The sequence below is a fragment of the Oryza sativa genome, chromosome 5, assembly GCF_034140825.1.
Source record: "Oryza sativa Japonica Group chromosome 5, ASM3414082v1".
In the NCBI taxonomy this organism is placed as follows: domain Eukaryota; kingdom Viridiplantae; phylum Streptophyta; class Magnoliopsida; order Poales; family Poaceae; genus Oryza; species Oryza sativa.
Window position 1 is genome coordinate 18032204 of NC_089039.1, and position 27136 is coordinate 18059339.

The 27136-nt window shown below is 42.0% G+C and overlaps 5 protein-coding genes across 5 annotated transcripts; 2 read left to right on the plus strand and 3 right to left on the minus strand.

Annotated features, from left to right (window-relative positions):
* Positions 1-263: 263 nt before the first annotated feature.
* LOC4338593 (ribosomal RNA-processing protein 14-C) lies at positions 264-1914 on the minus strand. The gene has a single exon (XM_015781840.3). The coding sequence runs from the start codon at positions 1858-1860 to the stop codon at positions 697-699; it is 1164 nt and encodes a 387-aa protein (XP_015637326.1). The 5' UTR covers positions 1861-1914; the 3' UTR covers positions 264-696.
* A 1029-nt stretch (positions 1915-2943) lies between these two features.
* LOC4338594 (cytochrome P450 CYP72A616) lies at positions 2944-10167 on the plus strand. Its single transcript, XM_015781837.2, has 5 exons — positions 2944-3334; positions 7327-7544; positions 7788-8032; positions 8652-9021; positions 9536-10167. The coding sequence occupies exons 1-5, from the start codon at positions 3037-3039 to the stop codon at positions 9962-9964; spliced, it is 1560 nt and encodes a 519-aa protein (XP_015637323.1). The 5' UTR covers positions 2944-3036; the 3' UTR covers positions 9965-10167.
* Positions 10168-10343: 176 nt separating this feature from the next.
* On the minus strand, positions 10344-13819 carry LOC4338595 (lipase). Its single transcript, XM_015781838.2, has 10 exons — positions 13445-13819; positions 13038-13108; positions 12843-12908; positions 12706-12753; positions 12549-12616; positions 12229-12301; positions 11984-12145; positions 11138-11332; positions 10939-11027; positions 10344-10854 (listed from the first exon to the last, which is right to left on the minus strand). The coding sequence occupies exons 1-10, from the start codon at positions 13509-13511 to the stop codon at positions 10665-10667; spliced, it is 1029 nt and encodes a 342-aa protein (XP_015637324.1). The 5' UTR covers positions 13512-13819; the 3' UTR covers positions 10344-10664.
* Positions 13820-19637: 5818 nt separating this feature from the next.
* Positions 19638-22586, plus strand: LOC4338596 (uncharacterized). Its single transcript, XM_015785304.3, has 4 exons — positions 19638-19803; positions 19906-20064; positions 21338-21589; positions 22134-22586. Exons 1-4 carry the CDS (start codon positions 19708-19710, stop codon positions 22374-22376), a joined length of 750 nt encoding a protein of 249 aa, XP_015640790.1. The 5' UTR covers positions 19638-19707; the 3' UTR covers positions 22377-22586.
* A 1375-nt stretch (positions 22587-23961) lies between these two features.
* Positions 23962-24446, minus strand: LOC112939046 (uncharacterized). The gene has a single exon (XM_026025686.2). It carries the CDS (start codon positions 24325-24327, stop codon positions 24178-24180), a length of 150 nt encoding a protein of 49 aa, XP_025881471.1. The 5' UTR covers positions 24328-24446; the 3' UTR covers positions 23962-24177.
* Positions 24447-27136: the final 2690 nt, after the last annotated feature.

The following is a 27136-nucleotide window of genomic DNA, read 5'->3' on the forward strand; positions in this document are numbered from 1 at the left end:
TCCCCTCTTTAAGTTCTCACCACATAGGCTCATAGCAGAATTGTTATAAACATAGATTGATGATTCTCAAAGTTCACTGCAAAAGTTCGTTGTCTCCGAATATTAACAAGCTTTTGTGAGGCAACTATAATAGAATGGTGTCATACTGTCTGATAAAACAGGCATATCACAGATTCAACTACAAACTACAGAAAATTTTCAAAATGACCAAGTCTATGTAGCGCATCCATGCCACAATAATAGGTGAACATCGCAGACAGTAATTTAGCTAACAGTGAAGAAAGTGGTAACAGAAATCCAACCTATAAAGGTCTGTACAAAAGCATCATAATGGAAATAGATATAACCATACATCAGTCTTACCCACTGGAAACCAAAAAAAGGGCAGCCACTAAAGCACCATTAATATTAACGATTTACTCTGTGCAAAATTTAGTGCTAAATGCCTCAAAGACTTAGCAAGGCGGTTTCTTTTCTTTTTCTTTTGCAGGTTTATCCAACCATAAATGAAAATAACACGCAAGAATATCCCCAAAAACATTTTTGTAGACAAACCTGCCAAGTATTCAAATTCCATGCTCTAAATAAGGCACATGACGGTAATGATTTGCTAACCTACTACGAGTGCCGACATTGACAAATGCAACCTTGGCTGATACACTGATCCTTCTCACTTCACAGCATTCAATGGAGATGTTACTCATTGACATATCCTTCCTTGCGCCCTTCAAATCCAGGGCGCATAAGCTTCTTCTCACGCTTCTCAATCTTGCGCATCTTCTTCTGGTTAGCCCGCTCCCGGATGTTCTCCGTTCTCTTGCTCTGCCTCTCCTTCTTCTGCTTGTCCACCATCTTCTGCCTCTCCTTCCACTGCTCGGCGTGCTTCTGCTGCCGCTTTTTATCCTTCTTCATGCTCTCCTTGATCAACTTCGGGTCATCGTGCACCTTCTCGCCAGCAGCCCGCCTTCTTGCCAGATCCCACGCCAGCTTGGTCGCCTTCTCAGGATCCTCCTTCGCCTGCTGCATCCGCTTAGCCTCCTCAAGAGCCTTCTTCTTGTTCTTGATCCTTCTCTTCTTCCGTCTCCTCGCTTCCTTAGGATCGACCCACACATTGCCATAGACGATATCCGGTGCCTTGGAATCCTCCTCCTTCTTGGACTTCTTCCCATCCTTACCCTCCCCATCCTGAGCGCCGCCGCCGCCGCCGCCATCCTCGCGCTTCCTCTTCTTCCCCACATCCTTCCCCTTCTTCCCTTTCTTGCCCTTCTCCCTCTTGGGCTTGTTCAGGAACTCCGGCCTGGTGCACCGGTTGCCGCGGAGCTCGGCGATGCGGCGGTGGAGCCGCTCGCGCAGCTCCTCGTAGGTCACCGACCGGTCCTCGGACACCACGGCCGCCGGCGCGAGCTGCATACCCTCCTCATCCCCTTCGTCCTCCTCCCGCTCTTCGACCTCATCGTCGTCGTCATCGTCGTCGTCGTCGCTAGCATCTTCCCCGGAGGAGGAGGAGGAATCGTGGGCGTCCTGGTCGGCGAGGGATTTCTTGAGGAGGTCGAGGGTGGAGGAGGGCGGGGCGGAGGGATCGAGGCGGGCGCGGCGGGCGGCCTTGACGTTGGCGCGGGACTGCGCCTTCATGGCGGCCTTGGCGGACTTGGAGAGGCCCTGGTACCACGGGCGGTGCTCGTCGGCGGCGGAGAGGTAGAAGCGCGGGGGGATGAGCTGCACGAGGGCGTCGAAGAAGAGGGAGTGGCCGTGGGCGCCGCCGCAGCCGGCGGACGCCGCGAGGAGGTCGTCGGCGGCCTTGGCGCTCGCGGAGAGGGCGCCGTGGTCGACGGCGGCGGCGGACGAGGGCTTCCTGCCCATCGCGGCGAGGGTTTGGAGGCGGAAATGGAGAGTCTGGGATTGGGAGGCAACCCTAGAATGGTGGCTTCCCTTTTTTGTTATGTTTATACAGCGGTTGGGCCACGGCCCATGATGTCCACAAACTAGGATATGCGCTGGGCCTGCAGCCTGCTTCGTGTTACAGACTGACAGGCCTATAGTTATTACTTTATCAGTTTTTTTAATATATACTGAAAAATGTCCGTGCGTTACAATGGGTAAAAGTGTTTTTTCTTAGTGATGCTGAGAAATTAATTGAAACATTATGACAGTTATAGTTATACACTATAATTGGAAAAAGTTAATTAAAATCCTTCTTTTATATTAGGCCTTTTTTTTCAGCTCCAGCCCAATCTGCTGCTTCCTACCTTTTCTCCATACCAAGCTAGACCCAAACGTCTTCAACCTCCGTATGACAGTTCCATACCATGCGATGCCGGAGCCAACCCTTCCCATCAAATCTGGTCAAATCTTCTCTATCTCCTAAAATTAATTGAGGACTTTTTATCTACTCGATCTCCTCTTTATATTTCCCACAAAATCGGAGCGAATTTGCATCCAAATTGTCGCACCGATGCCGCTATGAGCGTTTGACCATTCGTCTTATTCAAAATTTTTGTGCAAATATAAAAATATTTATGTCATACTTAAAGAACATTTAATAAGCCGAATTATTAAAAAATCATGATAGATATGTCTACTCCCTCTGATTTCATTTTAATTGACGTTTTGGACAATGACACGGTCTACAAGATATATCTTTGATCTTATTTTTCTATTATAATACATATAATAAATAAATGCATGTTTATTTTTATTATAGTGCTTTAAAAGACAAATCTATATATGTTGTTCTAGTTCCTTTAAACTAAATATTTTTAAAGTTATTGATGGTCAAAGTTATAAAAGTTTGACATTAATATTGTTCAAAACGTCAATTAATATATAGAACCAATATAGAACCGGAGTGAGTACATGTCAAGTTACGAAGAGAATCTAAACTGAGGCCTTTGGGCGCCACGCCACGCGATGCATGCTCGATGGACGGCTGCTACGACGGAGAAAACAGGCCGGCGCGTTTCTGTCTTGTAGCAGAAAGATCGCGTCAACCCAAGCATAGCATATACTACCTCTGCTTCCCTCTCACCTCGCCGCGCCATGCTGATCATGCTGGGGCTGGGGCTGGTGCCGGCCGGCGCGGCGGCGGCGTTGGCCGTTGCGCTGGTGTGCCTGGCCGCGGCGGCGTGGTGGACGGTGGAGCGCGCGCCGCGGCGGCTGGAGCGGGCGCTGCGGGCGCAGGGCGTCGGGGGCGGCCGGTACCAGCTCCTCCTCGGCGGCGACGTGGCCGAGAACGGGCGGCTCAACCGGGAGGCATGGTCCAGGCCGCTGCCGCTCGGCTGCCACCGCATCGCGCCCCGCGTGCTGCCCTTGCTCTGGAACGCCGTCAGGGACCACGGTATCGCTGCGAAGTCTCTCTCTCTCTCCCCTTACTGTTCTTAGGCCTTCGTACGTTTAACTTTTTTTAATCAAGATTTTTTAAGTTTAACTAAATTTGTAGAAAAATATACTAATATTTTCAATACAAAATAAACATATTATCGAAAAATATTCAATTTAAATTTAATGAAACAAATTTGTCATTGTAAATGTTGATAATTTTTTCTATAACGTTGATTAAATCAAAAGAATTTTGACTATGAAAAAAGTTAAACGATTTATAATATGAAACGGATAAAGTATATATCACCGGTTGCCATTCATCATTATTAGCGTATATTGTTTGTGTGTTAGTACAACATAGTTTCAATTTAGAAAATTATTATTAACCCGTTATTAACATTATTTTATGTATGTATTATTTTTTAATTGTTGTATATATTTATTATTGATATGTGAAATTCCGGACCCCACACTATTTTTTTCTTCTCACAAAAAATATATGGTTGGTGAGAAATAGTTGATATATGACCCTTTAGTCCCACCCGCCTTTTTTCCTTAAAAAAAAGTAGGGAGTTGATGGTAGAGGTGGTAACAAAATCACTACCATTACTTTTTAAAGGAGATACTCATGGTGGATATACGAATAACAATCGATAGTTGTGAACTTACGATCATTCATCGGGTTGCAGAGATTAACTCAAGATTCAACATTGTGTAAAGCAACAAAATTTCAAGCAGGGCCTGAAAGAATTTAAATTTTGAACGAAATAAAATATTTTTTGCTAAATTAAAGGAATGAGAAATTTTTGAAAATTTTCACCTTGCTGTCATTCCTGAACTTCTAGGATCGATATAGAAACGAGAACAACACCTAGCTCAGCTGGCAGGGAGCTACTAGGAGCAGCGTGCTGGCCTGAGTTCGAATCTGTTTGAGCGCAGGTTTTCTCACCATTTTCTTCTCTATCAATACTAGATGCTAAGTTCCTCCTTAGTATTCCAAACATATAGAAACGTCTCCAAACATATAGAAACCTCCTTAGTATTCCAAACATATAGAAACGTCCCGCCCTTACCAAAAGGGCGGATAATCATGTTCCGGCAAATATTCTCAATTTCTATTTCTGAAGTTCTGAAGGAGATGAACAGGGGGGGAAACCAACCAGTTGATGGTGTAAGTGGCGAATCTACAGTCATACCACCCTGGGCTCATCAGGCGGATGCGCAATAGAATTTGATTTTTTATGAATTGAAAACAAAAATTTTATAGCAAACTTTTATATAATAATATTTATTAAGGCTTTTCTGGATCCGACAGTAGATGATGTTCGTGGGATAGTCATGTGGGTGTACTTTGGCAGGAGCTTCTAAACTAATTAATTAGAACATGCAGCTATTTAGGAGTGCCGGGAGATGCTACACATTTTACACTTCTGGTAATTTGACATACTAGCATATTGCCCATGCGCTGCAACAGGATTTTAATTAAAAAAGTTTACCATTAACATGTTATTGTCATCTCTTATTTGTTGTATATATTTGTTAATCACATGTGAACCTTTTTAGCCTCACATTATTTTTTTCCTTCCCACGAAAAGTAGAGATTTGGTGGAATTAATTGACATATAGGCTCCTCACATGTCACTTTTTCCTTTTAAAAAAGTTAGGAGTTGTTAATACTACCACAAACATCCTATACAAGCTCTTGATTTAAATAAGGAGTATGAAAAAAAAAAGAAGATGGGAGTATTGTTCATGGTAAGGGAAAGGGATCAGATGTAGGCACTTTTAAAATGGGGTCTACATTGGACAAGATTGGTCAGTCCAGTGGTTTTTTTTTAAAGGAAAGTGGCAAGAGTATTGCCGAATGTATTAGAAGAATAGAAAACCAAGGTTTACATGTTGGCGATTACACGATTAAGCGAAAAAACAACTTATAAAAATACCAAAACATAAATGCCTGGTGAGAAAAGAGAAGAACTACAATCATAGAGGTTGGAAGGTGAATCCGCTTTCTCGAATATCTTGGATGATCAGGTGTGATGTCCTTCGCACGTCTGGTTCTTCTCCCCTGAAGATCTTTGCATTCCTTTGGAGCCAAATATGCCACCACGTCTTCACTAGAGTTCCCGCCTTTCTCTTTGCTTCCGTCTTGCTTTCATTCTGCATGATATACCTCATCCATTCTATTAGGGAGTAGTGAGTCTGGGTATTTTTGAATACCTTGGGCAGCAGAGACAGGATTCCACGTTTCTTTAAAGAAATTGCATTGTTGAAACAAGTGGTCTGTATCCTCAAAAGCACCTCTGCATAAAGGGCAAATCCAGTCGCACTCCCAATGTCGAATTAGGATGTTTTCGGTTGTTAAAACTTTGTGGTGTAGAATGAGCTAGCCTAGGAATTTTTGTTTTCGAAGCGTCGACGCCTTCCAGTTCAACAGGAAAACATTGTCCTGTTGTGAACCTATGAATCGAAAGAGATAGGCACTTTTAGCCGAATATATGGCCCCATTATTCCTCTTCCATGAAATTGTGTCTTCCGTTCCATTTAGCAAAGTAACTTGACTCAAGAGTCCTCCTAGGTGAATGAGCTCCTGGATCTCTTCAAAGTTTCAAATTTGTCTTAAAGAGTGAATCCATCCATCATTTGCGAGCTCAGTGCCAACGTTTCAGTTCTTACTCTTTGCCAGCTTAAAGAGGTTTGGAGCTATGTCCTTCGGACACAACCCATTGAGCCAGTTGTCCTTCCAAAAGATTGTTTTCCTTCCATTCCCAATTTGAATTTGAGTGCATGCAGTCTAGTGGTTTCATACCGGAGAAAGGTGGTACTTCTGCTCCATCTACTCAGGTGATGGTGGTGCCTGAGTCAAATGGATTGACATTGTCTGATGAGGAGTATGATGGTTTAGTGGAGTCAGTTCAGTCCCAGGACAGTCTAGCAATCAAACTAACTGTTGTTCCAGAGGCGTTACTATATATCTCCATCCAGACAGAGCAAGAGGAGGGCAAGTGATAGTGATCAGCCAATTTTACAAAGGGCTGAGAAGATGAAAGCTGAGAGGAACCTGGATAATCAGAAGACTACAGGTTCTCTTCAGGGTAACGTACTAGCTCTGATTCTGGGGCTCCGACCAATCCACCCATCATTGCAAATAACTTCTCCTTACTCTTTGACTATATGTTCCATTTTTGCTTGATGTCTGGCTCACCGGATCTGGTACATAAAAAAGCCATTCCTTTTCGCTTTCCTTCAACCACTCAGTATATTTTTTTACGGGAAGAGTTAAACGAAAGCAATTAGTTTAGAAGGAAGAGGAAGACCTAGGGGGCTTACGTCCTCATTTCACTCTTTTTGCTCCTGCGAGACTTTTTATTTTATGTTAATAAGTAGTTCATTAAGAGAATTATGTCCCCCTCGGGATGAGGGCTCACTCGACTCAGTGCTGAATGAACTCCTTCATTGATTTGGGGAAGTCTAGGGTTGGTACCGCTTCCATACCGCTTAGTCAATATAGGTTAAATGCAACGACCAATCGACATATAGTATTGTGCTTAATTAAGTTAAGTTCGCTATTCTAGTGCGATGTTCAGTTCACTGCTCTCTCTATTGTTGTTTGTAGATCGTGCCGCTCAGCTACAAAAGTGTGATGAGGACATCAAGCTAATAAAAACTGCATGTCGTATTCATGAGACAATGGTCATGCAGTTTTTCGCCAATTATGGTTGGAGGTTTAGAAATAGAATTTAATAATCAACGAGTCTTTATGTTTTGTAGGCTTTTATTAGCTTGTGGTTGTTTTAGTTATTTTCGGTGTGCTTGTTAAGACTTGTTCATGTGCGTTTGTCTAGCGCAAATTTATGTAATAATTGGTTGTAGCTCGTTGAGCAAAGGCCAGAATTCTATTCCATTATCTTAAAAAATGATAATCACCAACAATAAATTGGGTGTAGTTTTACAGTCACTCTTCCCCTCTAACAACTTATATAATCTACGGATATCACATAAATGCAGGTAAACTGTCATTCATTTGGTTTGGTCCAGTGCCAAGAGTGATGATTCCCGACCCTGAATTAGTAAGAGAGGTTTTCAATAAGTTTGACCAATTTGGCAAACCAAAGATGATCCGTGTCGGAAAGTTGCTAGCGACAGGAGTTGTGAGCTACGAAGGCGAGAAATGGGCTAAGCACCGGAGAATTCTAAACCATGCCTTCCACCATGAGAAAATAAAGGTAATAATTTCAACAGAAATTTGTCCATGGCTATGCAAAGGCCGGTAGTATTCTCAATGCAGCTGTATCACTTTAATTTGATTGATTGAGTTCAATAAAAAGTTCATTAACTAAAAATAAATTCAATGGAAATTAATTTGTCCATGGCTTTGGTTTTCTCGTTTCTAATTGCAGCATTCCATATTCTCCTTATTTGGTTCATGCACAAAAACTTGATTAACAATGATGTTTTCTCCTTCACAGAGGATGCTGCCAGTTTTTGCCAACTGCTGCACCGAAATGGTTACTAGATGGGAGAATTCAATTTCTCTTGAAGCGGCATCTGAGATAGATGTCTGGCCTGAATTCCGAAATCTTACAGGAGATGTGATCTCAAGAACAGCATTTGGTAGCAGTTATCAAGAAGGGAGGAGAATTTTTCAGCTGCAAGAAGAGCTGGCTCAATATTTAACAGAAGCCCTTCAGAAACTTTTTATACCAGGCTATTGGTCTGTTCAAAAAGAAATAATTTGAACTTGCATATTTAAATATCTCTAGTAAATATTCATGTGAATGTGGTATAATATAGTTGAAACCATACTAAAAATGCTGCACTGACTGTGAAATTGAAGTTGCAGCACAGGACTCATTTGTTGATTAAAGTAGACATTACATTCACCATGTTGTTAGCTACAAATGAAATTGATAATATGGTTATTAAATCATTCATAATATATAGCATTCATCACCAGCTGACATGTGGGACAGTACTACTAGTGAGGCATCAAAGTTATATATGTCAAACTCAAACAAATAAATCCATGACTGATCTTTTGTTTCCAATAGAATTTTGGCAGCCTGGGAAAGGTTTTAGTTAATTGAAGAAATCTAAAGATGAAAACAGAATACAACTTTTCGTTTCCTTGACAAATATATAGTATTTTTGAAGTCATTGGAAAGTTACCAATAAGTATCGATAACTTAGGTGATACCAAAACACCGGCTAAGTATACCTTGGTACCTCTGAAGGTATAATTAATAGTAAATCTTGAATGATGGTAACAAAATTCTTAATGCACAGACTAGCAAGCAAGAATTTGTTTTGATATGACATTGAAAAATTTACAGGTACTTGCCAACTAAAAACAACAGAAGGATGAGAGAAATCGATCGAGAGGTCCGCAAAATTCTGCTTGAAATAATTGGAAACAAAGAGAGGGCTATTACAAATGGCGAAAACAGCAACGACGACATGCTGGGATTGTTGGTGGAATCAAACACGAAGCAACCAGAACTAAGAATGAGTACAGATGATATTATTGAGGAATGCAAGCTATTCTACTTCGCAGGAATGGAGACAACATCGGTGTTGCTCACCTGGACGTTGATTGTGCTAAGCATGCACCCAGAGTGGCAAGAGAGGGCAAGAGAAGAAGTGTTACACCACTTTGGAAGGACCACCACACCAGACTATGATAGCTTGAGTCGCCTGAAGATTGTAAGTATGAGATCAACGGCATCAACTCTCCTGTTATTTTTCTCAATATATGCAAAAAGCAAAAATGCAGTCTACTGAGAGGACACAGGCTAATTTTTACTGTGATTTTGGCATGCCATTGCTTGATCAGTTACAATTTTGACCAAACATAATGGTTGCTTATACCATGCATTCTTCCAAATGTTTTTAGAATGCTTTCTTTTCCACAATGTTCAGATACTACTAATCTACTATACTAGCTATAATAGTTAATAAGCCCTTGCTTACAGTTCATATGGAAATAAATGGCTTTGTTGTTTTGAGGATACAGATAGATAATTCTGCACCTCATGAACACTGCACAGATTTACATTTTAGATTCTAAGTGCTAATCATGTTAAAACTTTATCAGCTATCATCGGCAATATAATCGAGGGTTGGATTGAATATACATATCAACAAAGGGTTTATGGGAATTAAGCAAGGGTATATATTAGGGGCAATGATCTTGACCCCTGCTTTGTTGTTTCTCCAGGTAACAATGATTCTATATGAGGTTCTTAGGTTGTACCCTCCAGTGGTGCTTCTGAACAGGCGAACATTCAAGGAAACGAATCTCGGTGGCATCAAATTTCCAGCTGATATGAACCTCATACTGCCCATTCTGTTTATTCACCATGATCCTGAAATTTGGGGCAAGGATGCAAGTGAATTCAATCCAGGTAGGTTTGCTGATGGCATCTCCAATGCAAGCAAGTATCATGATGCCTCTTTCTTCCCATTTGGATGGGGTCCTCGTATCTGCATTGGCCAGAGCTTCGCACTTCTGGAAGCCAAGATGGCTCTCAGCATGATCCTCCAGCGATTCTCATTGGAACTTTCGCCGTCCTACATCCACGCACCCTATATAGTGTTAACTCTCCGTCCACAGCACGGTGCCCAAATTAAGCTGAAGAGAATTTGACGATATCAGGAAAGGACTGGGTGTGGTGGTAGAGTCGTGGGTTACCAGGGCGTAGTCCTCTGTGTCTTTCATGTAAAATGGAATAAAAATCCAGTTTTTTCTTCTTTTTTTGAAATTAAGGCTTTTTTGTTGGGGAATAATTATACTAGTTGGCCATATTGTGGTTTTATGTTTTTAGCTTTAACAGGTGCCTTACTTATTGTCATTGTCTATCCACTTTCTAGTAGGATTTGGATTCAAGTTGATGAGTTTTTTTTTAAAAAAAAAACCTGGATGGTGTAAATTAATGTGTGAAAGAACTTGGATGTTCTGTCTTATACACCACCACTAGTATGAATGGGCCAAGAACTGAGCAACAACCAACCGAGGAAAACTTCAATTGAGGATGAAAGCTGAACCTTGAATTGAAGGTGAAAGGCAAGTATGCATGGTGCAACACAATGAGAATCAGCTGCCAATGCCATGCCTAAAAATACACAGAAATAAGAACATGATAATTGGCATGGTTCTGCTTGGAAAAGCTTTTGCATGACATTCTCATGATAAATTAGTCCAGCCAAGAGCACGTTCGTACAGTATCTATAATGCTTTACATGCTGTACAAAGAACTATACACAAATTTGTTCTTCCAATATCCTCCTGTGGTGTGATCATACAGTTACATAGAGGGCATGGAAGATTCCTGTCATCATGAGTTTGCTCACTGTGAACTATGCAACTGATCAACTGATAAACCAGGTTGCTTCGAGAAAACAATGTTGCCATCGCTGTCCATCTTATACTGCAGTTTATTGTCACCTGTGACAATTCTGCAAGATCCCGATGCCTCGGCATGCATGCTGATGCCAAGGTAGTTTATATGGTCTTGCACACTGTTTCCACTCACAGACCTGGGTATAAAACGATAAAAGGTACAACAAAGTCATAAGGAGTTTAAAGTTCAAACAAGATTCATATGCGTGAGCAAGACGAACCTGCTGCAAGTTGGGTCTTCTCCAGAGTCATCACAAATTTGCTCTATTGAATAGACTAGGCTTCCAAGTCCAACATTATGAACCCATACCTAAGAGAGACAGATAAAAGAGAACCGACTTTAGTCACATCTCTAATGCATCAAGAATAATACTCGATTTCTCTGTCAGCAAAGGTGCATGTCAATGGGCAAGAACATACCTCTCGTGGGAAATGATGATAGGTTTTCTGTGGGAAGTAGTGGTAGTATGGGGGTAAATGAGGAACAATATCGTGCGCATTAGTCACTCGAATCGCATTTGGCAAATGACACTTAAAATGTGAAGCAAACACAGCATTTCCAATCCGAGGTTGTCCAAATGTTATCAGTGTCACATCCTTTAACCTGTAGTTGACCTATAAAAACAAATAAATATGTGTTAACATGCTGGCTGAACCAGAAGCGGATGAAGTAAATTTTCTTCATCTCATATGGCTAAAAAACGAGATGATTCAAGAAAGAGGAAAATAAATCTACAATAACCTAACAAAAGAGTTATACGTCATATGCTTGAAGCAACTGGTATGTATCACATTGCATCAACACAAAAATATGACCCCACATAATTGGTCATATAAGAAGCAGCTTAGAACAATATGGTGTGAATGAAGTTCTTAGCCTATGCTGCTAGTCCTAGGAACTACCAAACGAATGTTCGAAATATTCAATTCATAAATGTAAAGAGTTTATTCATTGCAATCGATATTAGCAATATTAACCAGTAAAGTCTAGAGAGTAACTTTAATTTGAGAACAGTGGAATTAATTGTCTGTCATTGCTTTCTCTGATGTTAGAAATCTGACGCCATGAGAATTTAGGCGTTGAGAATCTGTCAGGAGTAACATCTGAAGAGGAATTCAGCCCCTAAAAGATGTAACCTGCTCTACTCTGTTCAGCTTATAATGCTTCACAGAGCAGATAACTTCATAGACAATAATTTCAAAAGAAAGAACTTCATAAAGAAGCTCAAAATTAAATATCTTATTTAAACAAAATTCAATACTCACCACAAGGTCAAGCGCACAAAACGAAGCCATAGCTCCTCCCATCGAATGCCCAGTTACCATGATGGGAATATTACCATATGCTTCCCTAGTTTTCTTAATGCCATTGACAACACCATCGCGCAATGTCGTGTTATGGTATGCAGAATAAAACCCACTGTGGACCTATAAACAGATAGACCATCAATACTAATGGTGCTCAGAAGAGGGTTTTTATCATAGAATCATAGATGCATTAGCATGTTCACCTTTGCTTGAGGCATGCCTGGGTAGTCCAGATCAAGTTGTTTCCAAAACAAGTCCTCTATCCAATTCTGAATGCTGAGATATAGAATGGGTAGTGTTACTTAACATAAAAGTATCAAGATTTCAACAGTGTCACATTTATTTGTTTATAGGGAGTCAAGCCATCATGTATCAATTTGAAATATTTGACGCATTAATAATATTGAACAGAAAATAAAATTCTGTGAAGAACATGAACTTCAAGAATGCTTTTAAAACAAACTGACAATCTTAGTACTTTGAAAAAAAGTAAACACTTATCATGAAGTGATATGCAATGTACCTGGTCTCTTGAGTGCCTCTGAACACAACTACGACAGCATTCATATCACTAGCATAACCAACATATGCCTGATTCATCAAAACTACTACCATCAATGCTAATGAATAGTCTATTACAGAAATCCAGGCAAAGAATAGCTGAAGGTAGAGGAAATAACCTGCAAGCAATTTTTCACATCGACGATCAGTTCTATTACCTCAAACCCCTGAGTCATAAAAAAAATATCAATCAGTCATACCAAGCTACATATAATGAGATGAAGTTGACTAAACTTTAATGAGATGATCATGCTACCTCTGTTAAGTCACAACACCTTTCACAGGTCCACGAAAAGAGTTGTGTCAAGTCAGCTGTATAAACCTGTACAATGACACCAGATTCAACAACTCCATATTACACTAGACACCCTAGGTATTCACTAATATGTAATTATGTATTAAAAAAATCCAAAGTGGACGATGCTAGAGATCAAACAGCAAATGAACTTACTGCTGATGTATATTCCGCAAGCGTCCTGGCTAAGGTCGAGTTGTATATTGGGGTGTGTTTAGTCTTAAGTTCTACATCATGAAATCAGAACCAACATCAGGACAGGACAGACCAAGAATCTGTGCAATTGTATGATCAACGTATGGACGACGCATCTTCAAACTGCTAATGAACATTGTTCATCTAGATAGAGCTAATCAATTGTATGATCAAAATAAGCAATTACTAGCTTTACACAAATTGCAACTACTAATGAACAGCGATCTTCTAGAGCTAAATGGGTTTATGTTTATGCACAGTAATAACATCCGCACTCCCCTAAAGCGAATCTTGCTGAACTAATTATCAGAAACTATCCCAAATCAATCATATCACAGCAAGAACACAAGTAGCTGATAGAACCTAACCTCTCCCGGAGCAAAGCACCAGCAGGCAACACAGAACCGCGGCCTGCAGCCATCTCCGCCGCTCCATCCCCGCTTAAACAGTCACCAAACAACGAATCCAAGAACCCACACAGCCACCGCGGGGCGAGGAGAAACCTGCCCCCTCAAATCTCCCCGAAAATCCGGGCCAAGAACCAACCAACCAACCGCCGCCGGCGGCCGGAGCCGTCAAAATCAGCGCCGGAAGAATTTCGCGCGCCCGATCGAACGACCGAAGAGCTCGACGATGATGAGGGCCCCCGGAATCCGATCAAAGATTGGACGGAAATCACCGACAGATGGGATGATTCGAGTTGGAGAGGCGTACGGCAGAGCAAAACCAAAGGGGAAAACTACAGAGAGAGAGAGAGAGAGGAGGATTAAGGCAAAGGCAAGTAGGTGTCAGACTGCAAGTGGGCCGGGCCGGGACGGGCCTACAAATTGGCATCATTAGGTTTGTGGGCCGGGTTTCCTCCCAGTGTTCGAGACGAGGAATAAGTTCACTTTGTGACCCTTAATCCGTGACCCTAGACCACAAAACCGGGTATCTCGACCCTCAAACTCTTAAAACCGGTGCAATTTGACTCCCTAGGCAGTTTTGAAGGGCGGCTTTGCTGACGTGGCGTCTACATGGCGCTATTGACCTGGTCTCCTTTACATGTGGCGTTGACGTGACGTTTAGGTGGCATTTAGAACTTAAAAAATATGTGTGGGACCCATTTGTCATTGACACATAAAAGAAATTGTGGGACCCACGTGTCCCTTCTCTCTCCCCCCTCCCTCCAGTTTCTTCTCCCTCCTTGCCACTCCCCCTCTCTCTCCCGCGACGGGTGGCGAGGGCCGGAGCGGCGGCGATCGAGCGGCGGAGATGCGGGAGTGGTGGCGGCAGGCACTGGAGCGACGACGGCGGCGGCACTCGGGCTGAGCTCCACGGCCTTCTCGCCGATGGCGACCCACGCGTGGCGAGCGGCGGAGGCGCAGGTGTGGCGCGGCGGCCTGCGAGCGACGGAGACGCGGGAGTGGCGGCGGCAGGCACTGGAGCGGCGACGGCGGCGGGCGGCAACAGGCGACAGCAGCAAGGGAGCTGGGCCACGACAGAAAGCCGCGCACCACCGTTGGCCGCGGCATCTAGCAGCGCCCCCACGCGATGGGACAGCCCCATCTCCCTCGACGGTCGCCTCGCCGGAATCGTACTAAGGGCACGCAGCCGCACCTCGTCGCCGCACCGGTTGAATCCGCGTAGCTCGAGCGGTAGCGGCGTCTACGGGAGCGGCGGCGGAGGTGGGCGGTATAGCCTCGTGTCCCGGACGATGCCAACCCACTGTGCACACCCATCTTCGGCACACGCAATATCTACTCGTCACTTTGCATCCCTGTCGAACAGAGCCATCACAATCTCAAGCTGCTCAATTCAGCAACAAGCAAACAAATTGGCATGCATACGTGCATATGCACATATCAAGAAGCACCACAACTCCGCCGCCGCCACCACCACGAAAAAAAAATGGATGAGAGGGAGGACCCATGTCGAGCAGCGAGCAGTAAGGACCACATCTCTGCCTCACCCTCCTGCTCACGGCCATCGTCACGGCGCTGATGAGACCGCCTGTCTCAAGGGCAACGCTTACGCGGTTGGAGTCGATGCCGTCATGGAGTTCCCCGGCAACCCGTCGTACGGCCCCGACCGCGTCATCTACCTCCGCCCGCTCTCCGGTGAGTTCCCCGGCTACTACGGCTGAGATACCACCGAGCTCTGCGCCGACCTGGAGGCGTTTGCGAAGAACCACGAGCAGGAGGTGATTCCAACGCCCTCCCGCCCGCCGCCGCCCCCGGATGAACCCGACCGCGGTGAGAGAATGGAGAGAGAGGGAGGAGGAAGAAGGGGAGAGGATGATTGTGGGCTCCACATGTATGTGGGTCCCACAATTTCTTTTATGTGTCGATGACAAATGGGTCCCACATATATTTTTTAATCTAAAGGCCACCTAAACGCCACGTCAACGCCACGTATAAAGGAGACCCGGTCAATACCGCCACGTAGGCGCCACGTCAGCAAAACCGCCCTCCAAAACCACCTAGGGAGTCAAATTGCACCGGTTTTAAGAGTTCAGGGGTCGAGATATCCGGTTTTGTGGTTTAGGGTTACGAATTATATTTCGATCATTTTTGAGGGTCACAAAGTGAACTTATTCCGACAGGACGAAGCTCCGTTTCCTCCAGCCGGCGGCGGCTGCGGCTTCAGGCCTACGAGGGCCCTGTTTGGATCGAATCTTGCTATTTAGGACTGACAAAACCTATTTTATAAGGGGCAATTTCGTTTTTACCCTACTTTGATATTCAATGGTTATTTTACCTCTATTTTTTAGGGTTTTCGTTTTTGCCCCTACTTTTTTGAAATGAAAGCAAACTCTACCCCTACTTTGGATGGACAAGTTGACAGTGTTAAATCTTTGGTGAAAAGACAATCATACCCTTATTTGATATTGCATATTTGCCTGAATGTTTATTCAATAACTGTGTATATGCCCCCATTTTTACATGCAGCTTGTATTTTGATAAACTTTTACAAATATGATAATTTTGATAGAATATTAAAATTTTGATATAATTTTACCACAAATTTGATAAAATTTGGGTATTTTGAAGAAAAAAAAAGACAGAATTTGGGCACAATTTTGGCAAGGTTTTTACACAGCTAACAAAATACGTGTAGCAACCATCACAAAATCACACAAAATCAAGCAAATCCAAATCATGAAATCAAGCAAATACAGTCCAGTAGCATGTCGCTCCTCCCTATCGCCTGTTTACAGCCGAGCCAGGTTGATGCTGCTTGCCGCAGCGTGCACCTCCGTCGTGCCCTGCTTGTCATCAGTTTGCAGTGCCCCTGATAACTGCTCGCTGCGCAAGGCCTGCTGCTTGGCGTGCTCGCCGCCACCGCTTGGCCGGGCCACTGCCATCGCCGCCTTCCCGCATTAAGCCGCCGATGCCTAGCCGAGACGCCGCCGTCGCTTGCTCCTCGCGTCAAGCCGCTACCGCCTGGACAAGAGCCCACCTTCGTCTCGTCCCCTCGTCGAGCCGCCGTCGCCTGGCCTGCCTCGATACGCGCGGCCTTCTGCTCGCCACCATAGGTTGGATTGGGGATGGCAAGAAGGACGGCATTGTTTGGTTATGGCTCACCAGGGGTACAAAGGTCCATCAACGAATTTAAAAATCACTATTTCTTTTTCTCTCTACGTTTTAGCTCCATAATCCCAGGTCGGCTAACTTCCGTTAAAAATAGGGGTAAACGTAAAAACGAAAAGTAGAGGTAAAAACAAAATTATCCTATTTTATAACCTCTAGGTTGATTTGTGAGACGAATCTACGAGCCTAATTAATCCATGATTTGCTACAATGATACGAGCCAGTTTTTAACTTCGTTTGCTTTTGAAAGTACATATATGTATTTGAGTCGGTTTTTAAGATCGTTCACCTCATATCCGACGAGGACTATCACCACCTGTTTGTTGGTTGCGACTTCACGGCGGCGGTGTGGAGAATTATCAGAAGATGGTGCAATGCTAGCTTCCCAATTGCGGCAGATGAGGAGAACACACTGGCTGACTGGTGGTTGGCAACAAGACGCTGTTTCCGGATAAGCTACAGGACGGATTTTGACAGTGCATTCATGCTAATTTGTTGGTTGATTTGGAAGGAGCGTAATAATGCAAGACTTTTTCAACACGTGTCCAAGACACCGGATCAACTTGCGGAGGATATTAAAGAGGAAATTGCTGTCTAGAGGGTGGCTGGGATTTTCTCCCAATTACACGAGTAATCACCATGACTGCCTACGGGGTTTAGCCCTGCTTTCTTTTCTCGTTCTTGGTTGGATGGGGTCCTTCACTGGCTACCGCGGCATAGTAATGTCGTTGTAACATTTTACTGTATTTTCCCCCAAATCTTAATGAAATTGGTCGGCTATCCTTTGGCCGACCCGGCAAAAAATAAAATCGTTCACTTTTAATAATACAAAATGAATCATATAAGAGATATGTTTAAAAGAACTCACATGCTAACTTGAGACGATCAGACTCCTAACTGCACCTCATAATTTTCTAAAAATATATACTCCAAGCGAACTCAAAATCTCTTATATTATAGGACGGAGGAAGTATATCCAAGCGAACTTCCACAGTGTATTTCATCTTAACTAAAACATATACAATAATAAGATTAAAATAGACTTCACCCGTTGCAACGCACGGGTATTTTTTTTTACTAATCCTAAATGGTAAGATTCTCTAGGGCTAAATTTTAGCCCCTTGGATCCAAAAAAGCCCAAGATTCTAAGAAATCATCAATATTTTACGTACCACGTCAATCTTTTACGAAGTTTTATGCACGTGTAAATTGTAAATGTACGATTTTACACAATATTTTACAAAAAAAAATTACTCATGCTATTTTATTCTTTCAGCCCCATCGTTTGGTTGTTTGGAGGAAAATGTGAAATGGCATATTTGCAAATGAAAAATAATTTGTGAATACAATTTTTATATATGTGTTTGTAATGATCTAAAAACAAAAGCTGAAAAATAAACTACAATGAAAAAACTCCAAAATTAACTATAAATTTAAAATTGAAAATTTAAATTTTGACTGATAAGTATAAGTATAAGAAAAAGATAGGACCGTTTATCACCTGTGGCCATCTTTTATAGTTTAGTGTAAGCGATTTCTCTTTCACATGCTACACAAAAATAATCTGAAAAAAATAAAAACATAGAAAAAAGGGTTGAAATATACATAATTTCTATATTGAGGAAGAATGCTACACATAAATTTTTATATTTTTCCAAAACTTCCAAGGGTCAATAAATTGTCAACCCTTTATATCTTGGAGGGCATTATAGGTTTTTTTTAAAAAAAATTATCCAGTCTAATGATATCGTAGAAACGACAACTGATAAAGTTAATGACATGTTATAGATAAAGATAAAGTCGATGGCAAATCATTAAACTCTAGCAATGTTATTAACATAGAATAGATTCATTCTTTTCTTAAAGAGCTCATAGCATGAAAACTAAATCAAATCAAATCATCTATTGTTTATCATAGTTTTAGTTTATTTCTATTTTGGTAGTTCAAAAAATAACTGATATGAACTATATATGTTTAAATGTGTAAGGGAAAATGAATTTTAACACTGGAAGACTTAAAGGAACGCTATAACGTTGCAACCGTATACTTTATATTTGACATTATCATAACGTCATTATACATAGGTACTAGATTATGGTACTTACAGAATCGTGTCTAATATTCTTAGTGATCTCTAAGGTACTGTATTAACATCATACGCATAAAAATATTCCGTTGGATCAACTAGTAATCGTTTTCAGTCACCCTCATAGTTAAGTCATAACCTCATTCTAAAAGGTATTTTCGGGGTCTAGAGCAAGATTATCAGTATCCCAATCCGTATCCTAGTATTTTACGATACTACGATCCTATCAAGATAAAATGATACCGATTCCACATAATATAATAATTTTATTCATAATATCTCGATCTTACTATTCGTTTCACATTTTCCGATCCTACACAGTATTAACTAAAATAAGATGGATTGAAAATAATGTGAATAAATATACATGAAATCCAATTGAATTTATCGAAATCAATATTATAGGTTTTAATTTGTATAATATTATATATTTTATATAAAATATGTATTTTCTAAAATCCGATGGTATCCCGAAGATCATATGATACTATATAGATAAAATAAATCCAAACTAATATATAGATACTGGCCATGTTTAGTTCGCTGTCCAATTTTTTTTAAAAGTATATTCCGCCTGTAAACTACGAGACGAATATATTAAGCCTAATTAAATATCATTAATAAATATTTACTGTATCATCGCATTGTCAAATTATACCGTAATTAGGTTTAAAAGATCGTCTTGTAATTTATATGCAAACTGTGTAATTGATTTTTTTTCGTTTACATTTAATGTTTTATGTATGTATTCAAATATTTCGATGTGACGGAATTTTTGAAAGTTTGAATGAGCAGCCGCTGATTACAGTCGGTCTTTCTGGTTTTAGCCCATGGAAAGCAAACTAGAGTTTGTCCACCTTAACTGCAGTTAAGACTAATGAAAGTTTCACCTGCACATTTTTAGCCGAAAAGAGAAAGAGGAGTGTGTCCAAAAAAAAAAAAACAAAGAAAGAGGAGCGAGACGTCACCGACATGGAGCTCTCGCCGCCGTCGCCGGCGCCGGCGCCGGAGGGGAGGTGGGCCGACCTCCCCGGGGACATCGCCATCTCCGTAGCTTCTCGCCTCCAAGTGCGCCTCCCTCCCTCCCTCTCCCTTTCTTTACCCTGGCAGAAGTATATATGTATGATTCGACCCTTTTGACCCGAACTGGGGCTCGAGCCGTGGGCGCAGGAGGCCGACGTGTGCGCGCTCGGCGGCTGCTCGCGATCGTGGCGCCGCGCCTGCGACGCCGACTGCGTGTGGGAGGCCCTCTTCCGCCGCCGCTGGCCGCTCGCCGCCGCGGCAGGGGGAGGAGGAGGAGGGGAAGGGGAAGGGGCTTCTGGTGTCCAGGTGGGTAGATAGGGCAATCGTTCCTTGTTCGTTTCAATTTTCCCCTCAAATTCACTGTTCTAGCGACAACATATTTTTTTTCCTTTTTCTGGAATTTTGTTTGTTGTGCTATGTAATATCGTGGGAGTGTGTGGTTGAAAAGCTAATTATATTGAGTTTACTGTTGAAGCACAGAAGTAATAATTGTTTTAGTTGTACTATGATCTTTAGGGATTAGAGGGGAAGATACCTTTAGCTATTCTACTGCAAGATGGGTTGCTAGTAGGCCAAAAAGAAAGCAATCATGTCTTATCTATTTATCCCCACTTTGTTTTTTTTTTGCCCCCTTAAATTTACTGTTCGATTGGCATATCTCTGTGATTTAAAGTGAATGACAATACTGAATAAGTACGAAATTTGCTTTGAAAGATTGGCCTTTTTGCTTGCTTTTCTGGGATTTTGTTTGTTTTGATGCATATCGTGGGTGTGTGTTTAAAAGGCTATTAGTATCTTCAATTTCCTGCTGAAGTACACAAGTAGTTTATTTTAATTGTACTATGATCTTGTAAGGATTAGAGAGGAAATACCTTTAGCTAGTCTACTACAAGATGAGCTGGTACCCCTCAAGCATGAAGCATCCCAGCAACCTGTTCCAGTGCGAGTGATGTGATTATGAAATATTCCCAACTGTTCTTGTGTGCTACGAGTACGTGATGATATTATTATTATGACGAGACATCAGTACCTAACTTCCTATTAATATCCATTAGGCAGGAGGACAAAATTGGTTCATAACTCGCAGTTAATTTAAGTCTTAGCCTTTCTTCGAGGGGGTTTAAGCTTTTCTTTTTCATAAATTCGTTACAACTGAGATTAAGCACGATGGTGTATAAGGCTTAGCTTTTGAGTCTAACCAATTGGCCTTCCTAGTTTCTTTACCGTTGACTTTTGAGTGGTCTCTTTTGCTTGTCACTTAGCCAAGAAAATAGAGAAGACCTAATTGGTTCCTTTTCAGTTTTAGAAGTTTAAGGAAGTCTCTTTAGTTGATCATACCCCTAGACTGTACAATAAGAATGGTGGTGGCTTTACTTCCAAGACTATGGTTTGTTTTTAAGGGATTATCATGTTTAAAGGGTTCATCTGGATTCTGTTTCTTTTCAAAGTTTAGTATAGAAGGAACCTTACACTTGAAGAGCTATTGTGTCCTTCCTGTGTTTTTGTAGCCACTCATATGTTCTGTTAATGCCTAGAACATGACTACCAATCTTATGTGTGAGTATTACTCGTTTTGTAGGGTTGGAAAGCTCTATACATTAACCATCATAGAAGAACTGCTGTTGCTATATCTGGTGTGGCTGAATTTGTGGAGAATAATTTGCGTAATGGGTCACTTGAAGCTGAATACTATCTGAAAGCTATTGCTAATTTGGCCTCGATGAGGGATATAGGTTTTATTGATGCCCAGTTCTTTTTGTTGTCAAGGAATTACAGTGCAATCATGAATCTAATTGGATTGCACTACTCAATTTCATCACTAAATATACCGGTGAGTTACACCTTCCTGATGTTCTTGTTTAGTTTTTCTTGTGGTATGATGATCATGATTTGAAGCTAATGTGTGCCATTATGCTTTGCAACAAACGGATTTTTGTTTTATCCCCAACTCGATGATCTTACACTTTCTCCTGAAAGTCAACAGTACGTAGATCCAGAGTCGCTCACCGTATTGCACTACATCAAGATTGTTCCAGCAACTTATATGTTCTTAAAGCACCTCATATGCTGATTAGTGTTCTTTGCACACCCTCATGAGTAATTAGCAGACATTATAAACATCACACAGCCAGGAAAAATTATACGGTGGAAACCATACCAGCTACATTCTTTGTATTGTTTATGATGCAACACACTATCCCAAATTCCCAAAACATAAAGCATTGCCATCATCAGAAATCTCTAGATAAATGAGTTTGTCAAGCTGTCGAAATATTTGTTTTGGCAGATGGCAGATGTTTTGGCTTGAATTTGTCTAACCAACTTTTGGTTTCGTCATAAAATTCTTATTCAAAGTTTAATGTACTTTGTTTCAGCCAAATGAAGTGTATAAAGCACTTCAAGCTCGGAAAGTGGAGGAAAGGAAAGTGTGTGTGAGCTTATACAAGCTTGGTAGATGGTTCTACGGTTTCCGGTTGCCTGATGAATCCGAGTCTCATGAAATTTCATTGAGTGAGCTCACCATGTCAGAGGGGGCAACAATTCTAGCCATTCTTAAGCGTGGTGCTGTTCATGAGGTATTTCGCCTCCAGGTCAGTTTGGTGGACATAAATAAGTAAACTAAAAGCATGCAAGCCCTATCAACTTGACCAGCTGTGCGTTTTTGTAAATATGTTTACCCTCTTCTGTTTTGATGTTGATGCTTTTGTGGCACTCTTCATGTAAATGGGATCATAGATAAGGATGGAAGTTTGAAACCATCTAGGATTGTAACTGTTCCTTGATAGCTCATATATAATAAAAGTATTGTGCTGTGTAAATTAGAAATACTTTATAGTGCCATACTGCTTCCTCAAGTATTGACCATGTTATAATGCAAAATAAGTAGCACTGTTGTTTTCTTTTCTCTAAATTATATAATCCAAACTGGATAACTCGATGACCAAAAGTGAAAGCAACCTAGATAAATGGTTAGCCTGTTATATTTGTCGTCAAAGCAGTTTCATAGCCCTAGTTTCTTACACCGATGTGACATAACAAATTTTGTAAGATTTTATTAGTTTATCTCGTGACATTGACAACCCACACTATAACCCTGTCTGTAAAGACGGTTACATCAGGCTATCCCTATCAAGATGTGCTAAAGTGTTTAGGCAGTAAGTACTCAGTACCTTCAGCAGTTCGTCCTCTCAAAAAAAATCCAGTTCGTGGCAGAAGTTTGAACCATGAATAGCATGGGTTGTCAGGTTGATGAAGTGATTGTTGCACTCGATAAGCTACTTGAGAAAATGTCTTAGCTGGTTTTCGTGGATACCTTTTGAGTTTCCTGAGTCTGTAGTTCTGGCTAAAGTGTTTAGAGAAAAAGAAAATGAGAACGATGTGACATTCTGCATAGCCAAGATCCACTTTTGGACAGAGAGAAAGAGAGGCAAGAACCCTGGAGGCCTGGATTCCTAGACACATTTTTACGGATGATCTCGATATTCTTTTGCTTCGACTAAAAAACAGAGAAAGAACTTCTAGCTGATTAATTATCTATCTTTGTTTTAATTTTCTCATCTTGTTCCTCTTCTTCTTTGTAAAAATTTTGCTCTGTTCTTTGATATCTTAAGTGCAGAGGCCTCCTCTGCCATGCTTTCATCAAGAGAGAGAGAGGAATAAAGTGCACTGGAGGCTTGCAATTCTGCCAATAGAAAAAAAACCTAACGGAAGAATGAGAATCATGAACCGCAAAACTCCACAATGCTCCTTCAGCTCAGAAATAACTTTTTTAAAAAATATATATAGGTTAATATTTGGAAGGATGAAAAGATAATCAAGTAGTTAAAAATTGTTAGTTCAGAGTTCAGACTGACAGTAGACTTTTGAGATCTGCCCGGAAGTTTAGGATCTAAGTGAAACCATTTAATATTCCTACTTGTTTCAGTGCTTTTCTATTGGAAGTTACACTAGGCCACAAAAAATGTGCATCCTTTATGGGGATCACTAAAGAAACACTTAATGACTTAACAGCAAGGGAAGAACAATAAATCTGTCTTTTTTGCTAATTACATTTTATCTGAGGATAAACCAGTTCCTGTGCTTCTGTGTCGTGATCACGTCAAAATCGAGAGAGAGAGAGAGAGAGAGAGAGTAGGAGGTTAGCAAGTCATATCATACATTTAACAGATTTGACAAGCATCTATATATTTCCAAAGCTATCAATTCAGGCTAAAGATGAAGAGACTATTATACCAATAAACATGACTTACAATAGGATGCATTACAATTAAGCAATTATTTAACTTGAAAAATCAGGAGCCAATGCCTTGCCTTCCTGCTTTCTCCAACAACCTTCACCCTGCACATCTTTGATTCTTCAGAGAAGCAATCAAGCTTCTCCCATCAGAGGACTCACAGTCCTGCAGGTACTCCTCCACCTCAGCAGCAAGGGTAGATGGTGACTGAGCGCCGCCGTGGCGGTGTGCAGATGAGCATCAGCACCAAGGCGATGATCGCAGCGACGAGAAGCCCCATGAGGTTGAATGCGGCCTCCTCTTCGGACTCCTCGGTGCAGCACACCTTGCCCATGTCAGCACTGGCAGAGAAAGATCAAAGAACAAATCTCTTGGTGATTGGTGGTATGTTGAAGCAAGATGAAAGTGGCAGCTAGAAGAAGAAGGCTTCTTGGCAAAGGTGTGTGAGCTTCCTCTGAAACTCTGGTTGTGATGTTTGCTTTATGGAGACTGCTATGGCCAAGTGGTTGGGGCATCACTTTCAGGTCTCCCATGGTGCCATTCCCTTTTAATTCATTTTTCATCTTCCAAGATGGTGAGGAGACAGCTCAGCCAGCCAATCAGCACCCACCCAAGGCCACTAACACTGCCCTGGGATGAAATTTCTGGGATGACCAGTTGCTGCTGCTCAGATGTAAAGTATTGGGTTTTGACCAACAGATCTGGTTTTTCATTCTTTCTTTCAGTATGAATGATCTGAGATCCTTCACCTTCTTCACTGTCAGTTGTGCTACTGGCGATTTTGTCGCAGTCAATTCGATGATGGTTGCTGATGGTGAGATGAGATGAAAACTACACTGGATGCACTGATGATACTCCTGGTGAACTTGCAAAAGTTCAGAGATCTTACTTTCTGAAGGCTGTTGAAAAGTAATTCACTTCTTCAGTGATTGAAGTCCTGGAAACAAAACAAGGTTGATTAGCATTTGCTGATGGCTACATTTCGTTCCCTGTGAAACACATCTCATTCAGGTTCAGCATTTGAGTTTAGGTAGTAGCATACATTGGGTGACACATGTTGTGTGTCGGTGTGACTTAGACCTGCAATGAGTTGCCTTTTAATAATCTGGCACATGTTTTTCGGGAAGGTGAAGCATGGCAACATGCCTTGTTCCAATGCAGCTCTTGTATCTATCTATTTATTTACTCTGAAATTCCATGCATCTTCTTGTGACAAGAATACATGCAATCAAGCCAGAAGTTTCTTGCTTAGCTAAGCAGAGTCCCATTTCAGCTGGACACTGATGAATTCATGCGAGATAAACTAATTTGCATCTGATCTGGAGCTCCATTAGAATCCAAAAGGAGAAGCCAAAAGAACTAAAAAGGGAACAGGGAGAGGGTTTCTATTGTTTGGAATCAGGGCAGCTTTGAATCTATTTGTTGTTAATTTTCATGTTAATTAGTAGTACTAGCAGTCTAGCACCTAAGCTATGTACTACTACAGTTTGGTAGTAGTACTACCGATCGACCAACCATGCATTGAAGATCATGGAGCATCATTAGGCATTCCATTAGCAGTTGGTGTGGCATAAACGACTCTAAGTAGCTCAGCTACAAAGTGGTGGCTTAACCTTCTTATTTAGGCCGATTTTGGAACACAGGATTTGAAATTTGGCGATCTTCGTAAGATATCGTTTGATTACTAAGAGAATTGATGAAATTTTTTCAGTTGTATTCTTGGACTCATTTTTGTGCTTGTAACTTACGGCTAGGTCTTCGCTTGACCAATGCTACCGAAGTACAGATTGCTTTAGCTGGTTCATGCTTAACATAGAAGATAAACGGGGATTATGCTATCAGAATCCGTACTGGACCCCTTCCATTTTCAAGAGAGAGAAGTCAACGCATAATGGGTTCTTTAATCAAAGCATCATTCGCTTTCTAATGACCGCTTAGTTTGTACGCATAAACCAACCTTTTGCACATGCATAGATTGCAACAAGATGGAGCAAATACATGTCATACGTCAACTGACGGCCCACTTGTAGGCCCGTAAGATTCCTCCAAAGCCCAAACGGAGGCCCACGCGTATAGTCATCTAACAGGCCTACGTTTGAGCCACGATTACCAGCTATGGGCCTATTTTGTCTCCTGTATAGATCTGGGCCTAGGTTTAGACCCGTTTAAAGTCTTCGTTGGTCCTAAATTTCAGGCCTATTTGAGATCAACAATGGGCTCATTTATCATGTTGTAAGTAGACTTTAGGCCTAATTTATGTCCGTTAATTTCCTAAGGAATAAGTTCATTTTAGGTCCCTCAAGTTATCGCAAAGTCTGAATTGTTTCCTTAACTGGAAAACAAGATACAACCCATCCTCCAACTTACAAAACCAAAAAAACCCATCCCCCAACTTATAAAACCAGTGCAAATGAGATTCCTCTATAGTATTGTCCCTGGTTTTAGCTTACATGGTGCCTATGTGGCTTATTTGACTAGGTCTTTTTCTCACGTGGCATTGACGTGACGCTTACGTGGCAATTGGATACAGAAAAAAAACAAAAAGAGCAAAATTGAAAACTATTAAGTGGGGGTTCATATGTCATTCAAACAAGAAAATTGGAACCCACATGTCAGTGTCTCTACCTCTGTCTCCTCTCTCCACTGGCAAGCGGGCGTAGAGCGCGGGGAGGCCGACCAGGGGCGCGCCGGAGGCTAGCAAAGGGGCCTTGGGGGCGTGACCTCGCCGCCAACCCCACCCCGCTCCACTCCTCACCCCTCCCCACGTCACGGCATCGATGAGACAGACGAGTCCAAGTCGCCACTAGACACCGAGGGCCACGAGACCCACACCGCCTCCACCGCCGCAGGGTTGTCAGTGACCGGCGCTGGGTTCTTCAACTACGCGTGTAGCCAAGCAGTGGGCATGTCCTGACCTGCCTCGACCTCACCCGCCAGTTCCACCAACGCAAGCGCAACAAGAAGCTTGCGCGCCTTCGCTCCCTCGAGGGCAAGAAACGGTAGAAGTTCCGCAAGCGCTTCATCATCGCCACACACCATCTCCCCTCCCCCTTCACCGGACTCCCTGACTCGTCCCTCTCTACGCGTGCTCGACTGCTCGCCAGTGGAGAGAGGAGATAGAGGTAGAGGTAGAGAGGGTGAGG